Here is a 16,540-nt window from a genome sequence, read left to right as displayed (position 1 = left end):
ACATAGGCTTAGTTGCTCCACGGCAGGTAGGATCTTCCTGGACCAGTGCTCGAACCCGTGTCCCCTGCATTGGCAGGCGGATTCTTAACCACTGTGCCACCAGGGAAGTTCCTGGCTTAGCAAACTTTTAAAAATGCATCTACTCTGAGTAGATGATACAGCTTGGTCTAAGGCTTCCAAGAGAAATGCCAAACCAGGAAAAAGTGTGTATGAGAAGTGTCTCTGAATGAGTCTCAGCAGACGCTAGTGGCAAACATAAGTGATTTTTATATACATAGGTGAACACAGGAGCATGATTAGCGTGGGTAATCAAGAATTGACTCTCTATTCTTGGGTGTGTCTCACAGGAGTTACTGTGAAGCTAATATCAATAAGGCCCTTAGCAGCCATTTTATTTCTTTAGAGTATTAATTACATTCTCTACACATCTATTTTGTTTATCTAAAATATGATGGGAAATATCTGGATACCCCAGTCCTAAATTCTCTGACCTTGTACTGCTTGGTTTTTTTGGATGGTTCTGTATTCCTCATTTCCTATGTAGCTGTTGATGAAGGGGTTTAAGGAGTAAAGGTTGCAGAGTGTTCCCTAGCACTGTGTTACTGCCCTGGTCTCATATTCCAGTAAAGGCTAATAGCTGTTCGGTTGGTATGTAGTATGTTACAGTGAAACCCAGCCAGATCCAGGTCCTCAAAGGCATGTTCCTGCCATCCTGTTCAGGCTGTCGTACCCCACAGATCGAGCAGGCTGTGGGCATCGTGGGTGCTGTTATCATGCCACACAACATGTACCTGCATTCTGCTTTAGTCAAGGTAAGCAAAACCCATATCTCAGTGGCCTGTGTAGTTCATGGGATCTTTTCCTTTGGTTGCAAGGGACACACACTTAGTTTACAACTGTTAGAGCCCCGAAGGAGCAAGATGTTTTTCCACAGTTGGACTCCACACACTTGGACTCTGTTTTAATCACCAAGGTGACCAGAGATAACTGACCCCATAAAGAAGGGACTAAAGTCCTTCTTAAAAGGTCTGAAGGTACACCGTGTCTCTTGTGTTTAAATCTCAAAAGCCTGAGTGGCCTCGTAGAGGTCAGGAGGAAAGAGCCCAACCTGGCTTTTACCAGTCAGTCCAACACAATAGTTTGCTGGGCGATTTCAGAGACCTTTGTAATTAAGGTTATCTGCCCCTTAGGTCTGAAATCAGGTTGTTTTTGTAGGTCAGTGTTTTTTTGTTTTTTTTTTTGCGGTACGCGGGCCTCTCACTGTTGTGGCCTCTCCCGTTGCGGAGCGCAGGCTCAGCGGCCATGGCTCATGGGCCCAGCCGCTCCGCGGCATGTGGGATCTTCCCGGACTGGGGCACGAACCTGTGTCCCCTGCATTGGCAGGCAGACTCTCAACCACTGTGCCACCAGGGAAGCCCAGGTCAGTGGCTCTTGCAGCCACAGTAACTGAGAGCTCAGCAGTCACTCGGTCACTTTTCCGTTTGGGGATGTGTGGTATCATCAAAGGGTCATGGAGTTCTTACTCAGTGAACCAGGATGTAGGCAGAGTCTCACATTTCATGTGGTTAGTTGTTTGCCCTCTAGGTCTTTCAGCTGACTCCAAACTCATGAAATATTACAAGGAAACTTGTTCCAACTAGTCAAAAAAATGACCGTTGCTGTTATCTCTCTAGTCCAGACAGGTAGACCGAGCCAATAAGGAGGAAGTTCGGGAAGCCAATAAGTACTTTTTCATTGAATCCTGCATTGCTCTTTTTGTTTCCTTTATCATCAACGTCTTTGTCGTCTCAGTCTTTGCTGAAGCATTTTTTGAGAAAACCAACGAGCAGGTGGTGAGTAAGCCAGGGTCCTGGGTGGTAGTGAATGTGAGGGTAAAGAGGAGGCTGGATTGGGGTAGGAAAAGGTGACAGTGACTTAGAGCTCAGGGGAAATAGATCTCAAGCCTGAATGCTGCTCCCTAAACCACTGCACTAGTCGTGGGTTACAGTCTGGGGGCTGTGACCGAGCCTAGACCCATCTTCCCAAGCTTTTGACAGGGAAGGGAGCTTGCCTCAGACAAAGATTGCCTCATGCTATTATTAGTGGCTTCACGCCTGTTTGACTCTTTGTCATCCCCTTTTGTTTCCTGCTACCCAACTACTAGCCACTTGCCAGTTCTGCCATTTGGTGGTGACAGGTTGGGCGGAGCCAACAAACAGAAAACAGAAACTGTGGCTACATAGACTGTCTTGTCCTTTTGAATTCTCTGTCATCTTGATTCCTGATTGCCTATCTAGTTTTGATCACTACTTTCTTATCTATAGGACCTCTGACTCCTGGCTCTGCTTTGACTAAGGACTCCCTATTCTGGGTGTCCTATCATATCTGAAGCCCCCTTAAGGGCCCTCGCCTCCTGTCATCATTTAAAATGACCCCGCATTCGTGTATTACCATGCACACTCTAACTCAGTAAATGTTTTTGAAGGCATGGGTGTGTAGAAAGATTACGGAGGAAGACCTCAAGTGACACTGCAGCCCGTCTCTGCCCTTATCACAACCTGTGTCCAGTGTCTTGCCTCCAGCATCCATCTCTTGGGTGACCTGTGTATAATCTGTAGGAGAGGGCTTCTTGTCTGGGTGCTGGCCTCAGAAGTAAAAGTTGTTCCTCAACTGCTTTGGTTCCAGGTTGAAGCCTGTAGAAGTATCAGCAGCCCCCATACTCACCTTTTTCCTGACGATAACTCAACACTGGCTGTGGACATCTACAAAGGGGTAAACCTATTCAGATTTCTGATCTTCGCTCCTGAATCAATATTCTTAGCATAGTATCTGGTCTTTTCTGTGGGTTCACTTCAGAGCTCAGCATATCTTCTCCGGAGTGTGTTTTTTTCAGAGGTCCAGATGCTGGACAAGCCTTTTGGGTTACGTGGAAGGGAATAGAAGATCAGCTGAAAAGATGAATTGTATCAGCAATTCCCAAACTTGTGTTCATAGTATATTGTTCTATAGGACGTTAATTGGGGTGACTAAAGAAAGTGTTCCTGGGAATTCCCTGGTGGTCCAGTGGTCAGGACTCCGTGCTCTCACTGCCGAGGGCCTGGCTTCAATCCCTGTTCAGGGAACTAAGATCCCGTAAGCCGCATGGGGCAGCCAAAAGAAGAAAAGAAAGTGTTCCAAGTAAAGTGGTGGTCTTTACTGGGGCCTCTCTGTCCCTTTTATGCTGGTTACATTGTGAACCTCCAAGAGTAGAATATATAGTATGTAGCATTTGCAAAATTTATTTGAGCTCTCTCTTCATTCCTGTTACCATCTTGCAGAATAGGGTGTTAAGGAATTTAATTTGGGAAGTGTTGTGGACTTTTTTTTTTTTTAATAGTTAAGATATAGGTTGAGGATAAAGGCTTTAGGAGCCTAGAGAAGAGAAGGGACTAGGCTGAGGAGAAATAACGGTCCCTCCAGCAGAATTTAGGTTGAAAGCCTCTAGAATGAGGTCAGGACCTAAGTCTAGCTTCTGTTACAGTGCCCAGCACAGCACTTGGTATAGGTAGGTGCGTAGCCAGGAAGAGGGAGAAATGTCGCAGAGGAGTGCTGTTTGGAGTGTTGTCTCAGGTGGTCTTTGACACAAACATATCTTTCTCCCTTGCCTCCCCCAGGGTGTTGTGCTGGGGTGTTACTTCGGGCCTGCTGCACTCTACATCTGGGCAGTGGGGATCCTGGCTGCAGGACAGAGCTCCACCATGACAGGAACCTACTCTGGCCAGTTTGTCATGGAGGTACCTGCTGTTTGGACTGGGATAGACTAGAGGAAGAGGACATTGCCCTTTTGTTACTTCTTAATCCCATGTATCTAAGGTCTTCCTGAACCTCCCCAGACCTTTTCCTGTGTCCTATTCCATACATTCATCCTGCTTCTGTGTTTCCTTCTAGGGATTCCTGAACCTAAAGTGGTCACGCTTTGCCCGAGTGATTCTGACCCGCTCCATTGCCATCATCCCCACTCTGCTTGTTGCCGTCTTCCAAGATGTAGAGCATCTGACAGGGATGAATGACTTCCTGAATGTTCTTCAGAGCTTACAAGTGAGGAGGGAGCTGGGGAAACTCACATCCCATTGAGTCAGGCAGCATTTTATATTGCCCTTAGTTACCAAGCCTAGTGCTGCGTGCTGGGGAAAATTCAGAGGAAGAAAGAGGCACAGTCTTGGTCTATAGCAAATGCATATGAAATCCCTGGCATCTAAAAGGCTTTTAGAAAGGGCTGGGTTTTTAAGCTTGGTTTTTTTTTTGAATGGGAATTATAAGCTATAATCACACATAGAACACAAAACTATTGTTCGTTAATCCAAGCAAACATTAAATAACGTATAGGACACTGCTAGATTTTGTGGAGATTAAGAAGACAAGGCAGATACAAATTTTGTATCTGACACTGTGTACAAGACACTGATCATAATTGATGCTAGGTTAATGACACCTCTACAGATTTCCACATAATGCTCCAGCATGTTGGAATGATAGGAATAATTTCTCATGGAGTAGATGAGACAGGGTCTGTGTTTCCCTTTTGCTAACAGTGCTACTCTCTGGGGTGATACAAGGACCCCCAGTGGCCCTATCTGATCTTAGTTTTTTCTTTTCCAGCTTCCCTTTGCTCTCATACCCATCCTCACGTTTACGAGCTTGCGGCCGGTAATGAGTGAATTTGCCAATGGACTGTGAGTGTACTTCTTTTAGTTCCCCAAATATATATGGGGGAAGGGTATCTTCATCAAACAGGCCAGTCAGAAAATAAGTCATAGGGGAACTATATGCTTTGAGAGGTGATTGCTAAAGCTGCCCCCTCGGTCTTTGACTTAGAAAATGGAGACTGTGAATGTAACAAAGGAGGGCAAGCACAGTTTTCATTTCTGGGGGAAATTTTTCGGCTTTTAGGGCTTTAACTCTTTAGCTTCAGCCACTTAAGTTTAAAGCCCCTTAATTCCATGTTAAATGATCTTGATGAGAAGGGCATAAGCTAATACCTTTTATATACATCTTTAAAGGACATGGTTTATTTGAAATGACTTGTTACATCTCTAGGGACTCATGACTTTTTGCATTTTCAGGGACTTTAATAATAGGGATTATTTGATAGTTTTTTTTTTTTTTTTTTTTTTTTTTTTTTTGGTACGCGGGCCTCTCACTGTTGCGGCCTCTCCCGTTGCGGAGCACAGGCTCCGGATGCGCAGGCTCAGTGGCCATGGCTCACGGGTCCAGCCGCTCCGCGGCACGTGGGATCCTCCTGGACCGGGGCACGAACCCGTGTCTCCTGCATCGGCAGGTGGACTCTCAACCATTGCACCACCAGGGAAGCCCTGATAGTGTTTTTTTCCCCTCTTTCTCCCCATCATCATGTAACTATCATTATGTAACAGATTAGGCTCATTTAACCTAAGAACCACTTTTCAGTTCATTTTGAAATGCCTCTTAACTCCTGTCCTGTGTACCCCAAAAGACACAGTGTCTTTTTATGTTTGTGGACAGGTTGGGCTATTCCACCAATAATTGTGCTGTTTCTTTTTACAGAGGCTGGAGGATCGCAGGCGGTATCTTGGTCCTTATCGTCTGTTCCATCAACATGTACTTTGTCGTGGTTTATGTCCAAGACCTAGGGCATGTGACATTGTATGTGGTGGCTGCTGTGGTCAGCATAGCTTATCTGAGCTTTGTGTTTTACTTGGTAAGTCCATTTGGGAGGGGGCAGGGGCATATAGGTATCAGGGTGGTCGAGGTGTGGGTAGCACTCAGAAATGAAAGGACCTGAAAGAGTCGTTAAACCAGCTGTGATTAAACAATATTTTTAACCATAAAATCTACCTTGGTTCCTAAGAGCTATCATTTTTCTATTTCTGTCACTTCTGTCTGGTTTCCATTCTTAATAATTCCTAACAAGAGAGTGTAGTATGTTTGAAGAACTAAAAGAAGATCAGCAGTGTAGAAAGTAGAGAGTGGTACGAGATGGGATTGGAGAAGGGAGCTGTGGAGTGTGATTCCAAATCTTTGGAGAGCAGCACATGTGGGTTCACAGCCCTGCCCAGCTCTACTACTTAATAGCTATCCAATAAGGACATAATTAAATAGTGATATTCTCTCATTGAGTTATTCTAGAGTTATTTTAAAGTGATGGTTATAAAATATAGCTACATAGAAAAGGAATGCAAAATTGTGTATACCTAGGTAATCAAAAAAATTTTCAAAAGTCCAGAGTAAATTATGTAGAAATCGTAATAGTTGTTGTCTTAGGCTGGTGGGATTATGGATATATTCTTTTCTCTATTTTCCACATCTTCCGTAACATTACTTATATTAATGAAAAGCAGCTATAGCAACAACAAATCCACCTCCCTATTCTATACAGGTTTCTCTGAAAAACACAGGAGTTGAGGATTAGGGACAGCAGACTTCATACCATGTCTGCTACAGAGAATGGCAGGGATGGAGGGTGGAAACCCACTGCTCATCTTTATAACACTTAACCTAGTCCCCATGCCAATGTCTGCTACAGGTTATGTACTTGATTGAGAAAATCATTTTAGTGAATATTGAAAAATTATGCCCTGGATGGATATATCCCTTCTTTTTTCCTCCCCAGTAAACCATGGGCACTCTAAGATTATGCTGACCATAATATAGGGACTTATTCCAAGGAAACCCAAGTAACTGAGTATGTCCTTGACAGAAACTGTTTTAAAAATTTGCTATAGAACTTAAGGGAATCCTTGCTTCGTGCAAATTGGTTATGAAGGTGCCGAGTTCTCAGTCAGCCTGAGACTATTGAGATTGTTGAAGACCCATTTTTAAAAATAAATTTATTTGTTTGTTTGTTTATGGCTGCATTGGGTCTTCGTTGCTATGCGCGGGCTTTCTCTAGTTGTGGCGAGCGGTGGCTACTCTCCGTCGTGGTGCGCGGGCTTCTCATTGTGGTGGCTTCTCTTGTTGTGGAGCGCGGGCTCTAGGTGTGCAGGCTTCAGTAGCTGTGGTATGAGGGCTCAGTAGTTGTGGCTCCTGGGCTCTAGAGCGCAGACTCAGTAGTTGTGGTGCACGGGCTTAGTTGCTCCACGACATGTGGGATCTTCCCGGACCAGGGATCGAACCCGTGTCCCCTGCATTTGCAGGCGGATTCTCAACCACTGTACCACCAGGGAAGTCCCTGAAGACCCATTTTTAAGGCTTAGGGCTGATTCTAGAGTGAATTACTACTGTTTAGCTCAAAAACGTATACTTATAGAGCAGCTCAGGAGACTATAGCAGTTGTATTAGCCAATCAGTCATTCCCCCTATCGTGAGGAATGGGGTAGGACTGAAGAAAAGTGGTCTTCAGGGAACTCTCCCAGTCAGCTAAAAGAAACAAACCAAACACAAAGCAGTAGGAACAGAGGAAACTCAGTATTGAAAATAGTATGGCAAAAGAGGTTTGTATCTGAGCAGTGCAATGTGGGCAGTCATGGGTAAGAGGCTCTTCAGAGAGGTCGGTGAATGATGACTGTATTTTCTCTTTCAGGGTTGGCAATGTTTGATTGCACTGGGCATGTCCTTCCTGGACTGTGGGCACACGGTAAGCACCTCTAAAGTCCTGCTGACCGAAGGAGCCACCAGTGGCTGTACTAAGTAAACACTGGGTCAGTCTGTCTGTCTTCCGCAGGTAGCCATCAGAGCCAGTGTGTTGCTATGGTTTACTGTGTGAACATAGCCAAAAGTATGTGCTGTTGCACAGACTGCATTTCGGACTCAACTGTTTGTTGGGAAAGGCTTTTGCATATGTGTTTGAAAGAAGCCATTATTTTTCTTCCTGACCTCCTAACCTGGGAACTGGATTAGGTAGGGTCCTTCAAAAGCTGACATCTGCTGCTCTCAAACAACACTAAACTCTTTAACTGCCCAAGGGCCAGCTTGTTTTATCGTTTTGAGAGATTATCATCTATGCATGATTCTTTTTTTTTTTTTGCGGTACGCGGGCCTATCACTATTGTAGCCTCTCCCATTGCGGAGCACAGCCTCCGGACGCGCAGGCTCAGCAGCCGTGGCTCACGGGCCTAGCCGCTCCGCGGCATGTGGTATCTTCCCGGACCGGGGCATGAACCCGTGTCCCCTGCATCGGCAGGCGGACTCTCAACCTCTGCGCCACCAGGGAAGCCCTATGCATGATTCTTAACAAGACTGACAATATGTTAAAAAAACATATTTGGAAAATGCAGTAAATTTTTCATGATACAAATTACAGAATGGGTATGCAAGTTTTGTTTATCAAAAGATAATGGATTTTAAAAGGCTGAGAAATACTTTCCTTATGCATACCCTTTGAATTGTTTTAATTATAAAAAAATAAAATCTCAACTAGAGTGGTTTGATCCATTTGAAATATAAAATTACGAGATATCTACCTCTATCAGGTTCAGGATTCTCTTAACTTATTTTCACTTTAAATTTCTCTGGATGTTAAGAGGGGTGAGAAAGCATAAAGAAGATGGTAAATGGACAGATAGCAAAACTCACCTGTAGGTGGTGGTTACTCATCTCATTTGAAAATCACTTTGATGATTTTCCTCAGAGACTGAAAGCTTATCGAAATTTTCTTGGGAGTCCTAATTTTAATAACTTTCATGTTAGTACCAAGCTTTCCTGACGGTATTTCTTCTTGAGCACTTAGAGTCATGAAACCTTCACCTTCCTCCTTCAGGAGGGTAGTGATAGAAAGAGATGGTAGCGCTTATGCACTGATGTTCTCATGAGACTTTGGGGTGAGGAGAAAAACTTGAAAGAAGAAGAGCCATCTGTTTTATTCCTAAAAGCCACCTTCTACCAGAATCGTCACCTTTTTCTGAAGCATGCCCAAGACGACTTGCAAGGCAATCTCGGGAGCTCTGGATCTAACGGTTGCAAAGCTCGCTCGCTCTCAGCAAGTCCTTAGGTATCACTATGGTTACAAAGTTCTCTCAGCAGGGTTGTGCTGGGCTACCTCTCTTCAGCCATTCCCTCAGAGGGAAAAACTTTGAGACCAGATGGTGGAGCTCTGGAATCAGAGGAGATGGGTCCCTTCAGCATGCAGCTGCTGCTCTTCAGCCACTTCTGACATTTTTACATGTGGAGCCTGAGACTATGTGATTATCTCAAACAAAATCACATTTGTCTGATGGAGATAAATAATCAAGTCTTTTATAGCCACTGACTTGGAGAGAACAGTAATGGGAATGGCATTGAAGGACTTCTCATTTTTGGTGTTTTTCTTCTGGAGTCCTTGTTGATTGATGTTCTCTGTTCACCTGAGCCCCTAAAGGCATTATTGCCGATACTTTGTACACAGTTAAAAGCATAGACTGAATGGACTGTCTTTTATATGGCATTAAGGGTAAACTGCTATGTTTCACTGACCTTACCTTTATCTCAGCCCCTCCAGTGATAGAGCGCAGGATCATGAGAGACAAATTTCCCTAACTGTCCCTCCTCATATCCCTCCCTCTCCCCTACCATCATTCCCCAAACTGACATAAGACCATACTGAAGATATCGGGGACTGACATCTTAAGCTCTCGTCCGGCAGCTGTAGGTGAGGGCCACACTGACAAAATTCTTCGTAAAGACACTACAGTAACATTTACCTTTGACCCCAGTCTGGGTGAGTCCAGTCAGTCTCAGATTCATAAATATTTAGAAGCCCAGGTAAAAGCTGCTAGTTTTCTTTGAAAAGTTATATATATGACTTGCAATGATGGAAAATTTCTTCCCAGTTAAATGGCATTCTATATCTGTGTGTGTGTAGTAGTATTCAGTGTTAAAAACACTCCCATACTGTATTCCATTTGATCCTTTCAGATAGAAAGTGTACTTTCTAGTCAGCCAGTACTTTGGGTACAATAAACAATGTTTAGGACTGAAGTCTTCCAGTGCCAGCATGTGCAGTATGTTTGTGTGGAATGTTTAAGGATATACAATTGTATTTTATGTAAACTGGTCCTTGTTCTCCATAAATGTGGCATGAAATAATTGTGCTGCTACAGCATACTGGGAATTAACAGGGATGGGAAAGAGCTGCAGTTTGGCTCCTGTGAGGTCCTGCTAGTGGTTTTAGGAGTGATTGCAGCAAGTTTTTAGTGATCATTCAACAATATGTAAACTTGGTTTGTAATTAAAAAGTTTCTTTTCCTTTTTCCAATTTGGTTTCCTGGGTATTTTTTTAACTTTGAAAATACTTTATTAATGGGGCGTCAACCACTTTGAAATACTGAAACATCAACTACCACCTGGAATGACATACTAAACTCACACTGTTAGTGATTTTTCTCTTTAGAAGGGAGAGAGAAATACAGTTGATCTCTGGACAACCCGGGGTTGGGGCACTGACCCTCCATGGAATAAAAAATCTGTGTAAAATTTATAGTTGGGCTTTCATGTTTATAGTCGGCCCTTCATGTCCAGTGTTCCTCCGAATCTGCGGTTCCGCGTTCTCAGATTCAACCTGCCTGGGGTCATGTAGTACTGTAGTATTTACCACTGGGGAAAAAATCCATGTATGAGTGGACTCACGCAGTTCAAATTTATGTCGTTCAAGGCTCAACATAGGTTTAGTTCCCAGAAGACTTGATGAATTGCAGACACCAAACACTAATTTCTATTACCCATTTAGTCAGATAGTTTTGCCATTGCTAAAGGTTACATCATTACCATATTTAAAGTTGAAAAAACATTGTCATCTGGCCTTTTTCTGCTCTAAGCTGAACATTTTTCTATCTGTAGTCTTGTTTCACCATTGAGGTCTTTTATATTCTGTATATGCTACCAAAAAAAAAGTATGAGTATTTGAAAAGTATGAGTATTTGAAAAGAGAAACCAAAATTGTTTAGGTAAAAAATGAAAGCATTTTGGCAGACCTGATATAAATGGAAATATTGGCACCGTTTAATAGAAACAAAGACAGAGCCCAGACACAGTAAACTACTAGCCTTGTCACCAAACACATGGCAGGAAAATCTAAGTCAGCACTTAATTTGTTTCAAGGGTGTCACTAGAACTTCATTTTCCCTTTCTCTGTTGCAAGCTTTCCCTGTCTGTCTTACAGGAGCTGAATACTGTAAGTAACACCATAGAAGTTATCTGGCAATTTTGTTCTCCATGTTGTCCTTCCTCATTTAGCTCTCCCTTCTAACTTTGTTTTTGTTTAAATCTTTTTTTTTTTTTTTTTGCCTTGCTGCGTGGCTTACGGGGTCTCAGTTCCACTCGGGCCCATGGCAGTGAAAGCCCTGAATCCTAACCACTAGGCCACCAGGGAACTCCTTACTTTGGATTTAATTTCAGAACTAAAATCGGATGCATAACAATTTGAAGGTCCTGATCTGACATATTTCCTTTAGCTCTGCCCTCTGGAGTGCTTTCTGTTCCTTCCTTGGATAGGACCAGTGCATCCAAATGTGTCACCTTCTCTTGGCACCTTGGCTTTTGAATGTTAAAAATGACTAACACACTGCTATGTGCTAGCCGGGGTCTTTGCACTCATACGATCTCATGTAATTCTTATAACAAGAGGATCAGCCTCTATATAGATAAGGCAACTGAAAGACCAAAAAGTAAAATAATACATCACTAAAAAGTGGGCAATTGGCATTTGAACTTGAGTAGCTTAATTCCAGAGCCCACATCATCATTACCAGTCATGCTATATAATATATAGTATACACTTCATGCGCAGTTAAGACCCCAAGCTTTGGTGTTTAGCAGCTCCAAGAACAGCAACATATCAAAGATACTTTGCTTGATACTCTGATGAGTGCTAGAATATGGTTTAGATCAAGAGCTGCCAGCTGGTAGGCTAATTTTGTTTGGCCTGTGCTAAATTTTAAAAAGTACCTGAATGCTTTTTCAGGTAGGTGTGGAAAATGGGCAGGGCCCTCTATGATCCTACCCCAGCCATAACTAAGGACTAATAGTTTATTCATTTGCATACCTCTCTGCCCTTGAAAGGTTTAGCCAATTCCTGTGCAATTTACCCCATTTCTTAGTGCCTCCAAGCAATATGACAAACTTCTCCAATGAAGGAGTGCTCTCTGCTAAGTCATCTAAGTGATACAACCTGGAGGTCATGGGACTAAAAATGCAACCCTTGCTTTCTACATAATGAAGAAGCCCACCACCTTAGCTCACTTGAGAAAAGACTGCAGTGAATTGTCAGTGTATCTGACAATCGCTCTTGGTTACTAAAGCTTGAGTCATAAGACCTTAAAGTGAGTAAGCAAGCTGAAGTCTGAAGTCCCGTTGTTCTGCCCTAAGGCCAGTGTGACTCAGTAATTTCCTAGCCCACTAGTTGAGAATAGTTTTATCTTGGGCTCCATTTGGTTTCATCTTCACACAGTCATCACAAGCTTGTGAGGTATACAGGGCAATTTGTAATGTGTTAAAAAATTATTGAAGACTGGAACTTCCCTGGTGGTCCAGTGGTTAAGACTCCGCACTTCCACTGCAGGGGGCGCCGGTTCTATCCCTGGTTGGGGAACTAAGATCCCGCATGCTGTGTGGCACAGCAATTACTGAAGACTAACATGAGATAGCTTATTAACGTACTTGACATTTTCAAATGTAGCGTTTATTCCCATTTTACAAATAAGTAGGATGAGGCTCCAGAAAGATACATGACTTGCTCAAGGTCATAGGAAGGGGCAGAGTTGGAGCTTGACCCCAACTCCAGTTCCTTTTCCACTATATAATAGAAACATTTTCTTTCTATGAATTTATAGTGTGCATTCGGCATCCTGAGCACTCATGATTTCATTTAATTCTTATAACAAAAGGATCAGCCTCTATGCAGGTGAGGCAACTGATAGCCCAAAAAGAGTTTGTTGTTGACAAGGGGCAACAACATTCCTAACACCCCAAGTAATAACAGTAGCGCTAAAAGGAGACTCAGTGATTGTCCCATGGTGAATTCGGAGGAGAGAAAAAGTAAGATACAACTTCACAGATGCCAACACAAACCATCTGGATTCAGGTCTCCAGGGGTGGGTCTGACAATGTGTTTTAAAAGCAGCTGAAGTGATTCTAATTCAGCCTGATAAACGTTTGGGACCCGTAGCTCATCTCTTCTCTTAGTACATGCCATTTTGTTTTTTTTAATGACAGGCTTTGCTTTGCTCATGTGCCAAAGGATAATAGGGCCCAGATAATAGGGTCAGGATTTAGATTATTTGCAATTTTATTTCTTTTTTTTTTGGCCGTGCTGGGCAGCTTGTGGGATCTTAGTTCCCCGACCAGGGGTTGAACCTGCGCTCTCAGCAGTAAAAGCCTGGAGTCCTAACCATTGGGCAGCCAGAAAATTCCCTGAATTTTATTTCTAACACACTTGGTATTAAAGTACAAAAGCTCGCAGTGCGTTTGCTCTTAATATCCTGATCAGAAACAATCATCCTGAGGCAGAGTGTGTCGCAAGGATAGTCAAAGTGCAAATTTTCCTGAGGGCATTCGGTACCATCTCCATCTTTAACTATTTCGGCTCCTAGCAATTATTTTATATACAATAAACCATTCATGTATCTGTAAGCCATTTCTTTTCTGAAATGAAAGTCTATATAGAACTGAAAAAAGACCTACATTGACATGCTGATTATAGGTACTTAAATGCCAAATTCAATATTTAAATACTTGCAAATCAGTCTAACCCTTTTCCATCTTTTTGTCCTCAGTACCTACGTCTGGGATTGACAGTTCAGCCTGAACTCTACCTTCTGAACACCGTGGATGCTGACTCACTTGTGTCTAGATGACTGACAGCCTGAGAGACTCTATAAGACCCACTTTCTCTTAGTCCTTTTGTGCCAAGTGTCCTGTTAACGTATCTCTGTTAGTTCAGTGGTGAGTTTTGTTCAACCATTTTGAGCAGAAGGCAAAGATTTCCTCATGGGACGGGTGTTAAAAGCTGACAGCTTTAAGTGTAGGTCAGAGACCCGGAGAGTCCTGCAACTGCCAGAGTTAAATTTTTAGCCCGTGATGGTCACACACCCCTATGGGCTTGTGTCTCGACTTCTGGAATTTAAAATATATATCTGTGTGTACGTTTAGGTAAACCTGAACATATCAGTTTGGGTAGAGTTTTAAGGTTATATAAAAATGATAGATCTTTTGTATTTTTTTAACAAATGTTGCTCAGATAAATCAGGTATTTATTTTGTCTGGATCGCAAGTGACAAAGGAAAAGGAGCATTGTTCTTTTTCAGAGTGAACTGGTCAAGCTGACTTACTTTTAAAGTGATACTTGACTATAGCCAGTTAAATTTCACTTTGATTTTTATTGACCGAACCTTGGTGACTACTGATTCTAGCACATCATTTCCAAAGAAAACACTTCTTCTATTTGGCATGTTTAATCCTGGTTGTCGGTGTGCTTTGTGATTGTTATTTTCTTTGTTGCTTTTCTTGAGTTTTTTTCAGAGATATGATGGTATTTTCCAAAGAGCTTAACGCCTACGAACAGGAGCCAGAAATCACACTGAAACCAATGATCAGTTTTCCCTGCTGCATTGTAACTCAGCCCATTCTAGCATTTAAGTTGTAGGTATAAAAAGAATTCTAACATTTAACTTTGTAAGTCCCAACAGAAGATAATGGAGGTATTAGTTTTCTTTCTGATGTGTGTATAGTCCCACCATGTCTTTTCTTCCCACTTTTCCCATTAACACTCCAAACACCATTTCTAGGTCCAAAGTCTATTTCCCGGAGTGGCTAATATTTCTAACGCTGACTCTCCTAGGGAATGCTAAGCGTTTTAAGTTATATATACCAAGTATAATAGTATGACATGAGAACTAGACTGGGACTTGGAAGATTTGTCCACATGTCACAAGCTGCCTGCCTACATGTGGCTTATAGATATTTTTTGATCCCCCTGTTCCTAACCAGGATTTTTTTTTTCCATAAAATTTTTATAATAAAACATTTAGTATTTAAAACTTGAAAGTTTCTACATAACGATCTGATTGAAAAGTCAGAAGATTTTCAACATTGGGCCCACGTTCCTTCATGGAAGTGCAGTTGGCTTAAACTGAGTGGCAGCTATCCATTTTTTTTACATCTTTATTGGAGTATAATTGCTTTACAATGGTGTGTTAGTTTTTACTGTATAACAAAGTGAATCAGCTATACATATACATATATCCCCATATCTCCTCCCTCTTGCGTCTCCCTCACACCCTCCCTATCCCACCCCTCTAGGTGGTCACAAAGCACCGAGCTGATCTCCCTGTGCTATGCAGTTGCTTCACACTAGCTGTCTATTTTACACTCGGTAGTATATATAAGTTCATGCCCAGCTATCCATTTTTAATGGAATATACTCCAGGGTGGCATCCATGCCTTCTTTCATTTCCTTCCAGCCCCAAAGGCATTGAGTTTGCAAACCCTGCAGCCTTTGTGTGTTTGAGCATCACTTTTCTCTTTCAGCGTAAAAATTGAATATCCAACCCCTCTGCCTTATTTTATTTTATTTTTTTCTGCCTTATTTTAAAACTTAGCACCTTTCAATAAGACTTAAAAAAATTCAGACATTGCCTATGTTCATTTATAATGATTTGATCCTCTAAGTGGCAGGGATTTTTTTCCAAGATGATACTTTCAAATTCCCTCATTTCTACTTCATGGCCCTTGAAACTTCTGATAAGAGCGGCATCCTTGCAACCTAGGTTAGAGACCTTCTGATCTCAAAAATGAAACTGAGTTAACGCCACTCATCAGCTTTTACTTGAAAAAGCGACTTAAAAAATGAGTTTCAGCATTTTGGTTTCTTTATACAGAGACAGCAATCTAGATGAATCAGTTTGTTGGATTTTCCTCCCTCCATGGGCAATTTCATTTCTCAGTAGTTTCACTACCAGAGAATATTTGGGGAAAGAAAGAAAAAAGCAAAAAAAAAAATCCTGTTTTGCAACTCATAAAAAGATAAGGTGGTTGGTTAAACAGAGATTAAGTACTTGAGGAATTTCTGTAGCTTTTCTCCATTCTTTAACTGTATGTTACTAGGAACAGACTAGAGTTTACAAAAATTTATAAGTATACCCCTCAGGTCATATAGCTCCTGTAATCAGAAAATTTGATAATAAAGCAAACTGAATCATGCTAAAACCAGTAGAGAAGATTGATGTCTAAAGAGTGAGTCTTGGGTAAAGTTTTATGCTAAGTTAAGAATATTTAATTATTCTTTAATTTATGATTTACAAATCTGGATTTCTGTGTTATGTGCTTATATAGATATTAATATATTCAATCTTTTTTTTTTTTTGGCCGTGCTGTGCAGCATGTGGGATCTTAGCTCCCCAACCAGGGATTGAACCCTCACCCCCTGCAGTGGAAGTGTGGAGTCTTAACCTCTGGATCGCCAGGGAAATCCCAATATATTCAATCTTAAGATTAACCTAGATGCATATACTCACTCAGTTCCTGGGGTTTAACACTGTGGAGTCAATTTTTTAAAAGGATGCTCTGACAGTGTATACCCAGAATGTTAGAAAACTGCAATTAAATAATTGTTACTGAGCAGCTGCTGCTACCTACC

The 16,540-nt window shown here is 42.1% G+C and overlaps 1 protein-coding gene across 3 annotated transcripts in view; it reads left to right on the top strand.

The window, feature by feature from the left end:
• Positions 1–15,038, top strand: part of SLC11A2 (solute carrier family 11 member 2) — a 32,228-nt gene extending 17,190 nt beyond the window's left edge. For 2 of the 3 annotated variants that reach the window (XM_027106276.1, XM_027106277.1), the window contains 9 exons: positions 657–812; positions 1,674–1,832; positions 2,665–2,751; positions 3,633–3,752; positions 3,907–4,056; positions 4,618–4,691; positions 5,542–5,695; positions 7,517–7,570; positions 13,680–15,038. In XM_027106276.1, the coding sequence (XP_026962077.1) occupies positions 657–812; positions 1,674–1,832; positions 2,665–2,751; positions 3,633–3,752; positions 3,907–4,056; positions 4,618–4,691; positions 5,542–5,695; positions 7,517–7,570; positions 13,680–13,760 (1,035 nt within the window). In that variant the 3' untranslated portion in view covers positions 13,761–15,038. The remainder of the gene's footprint in view (positions 1–656; positions 813–1,673; positions 1,833–2,664; positions 2,752–3,632; positions 3,753–3,906; positions 4,057–4,617; positions 4,692–5,541; positions 5,696–7,516; positions 7,571–13,679) is intronic. The other variant, XM_027106279.1, reaches the window with a different exon arrangement.
• The last annotated feature ends 1,502 nt before the right edge of the window (positions 15,039–16,540 follow it).

Source organism: Aethalodelphis obliquidens, unplaced genomic scaffold (genome assembly GCF_003676395.1).
Source record: "Aethalodelphis obliquidens isolate GAN/ISIS:26980383/991018 unplaced genomic scaffold, ASM367639v1 scaffold8, whole genome shotgun sequence".
Taxonomy (NCBI): domain Eukaryota; kingdom Metazoa; phylum Chordata; class Mammalia; order Artiodactyla; family Delphinidae; genus Aethalodelphis; species Aethalodelphis obliquidens.
This window is presented reverse-complemented; position numbering and strand designations above follow the sequence as displayed.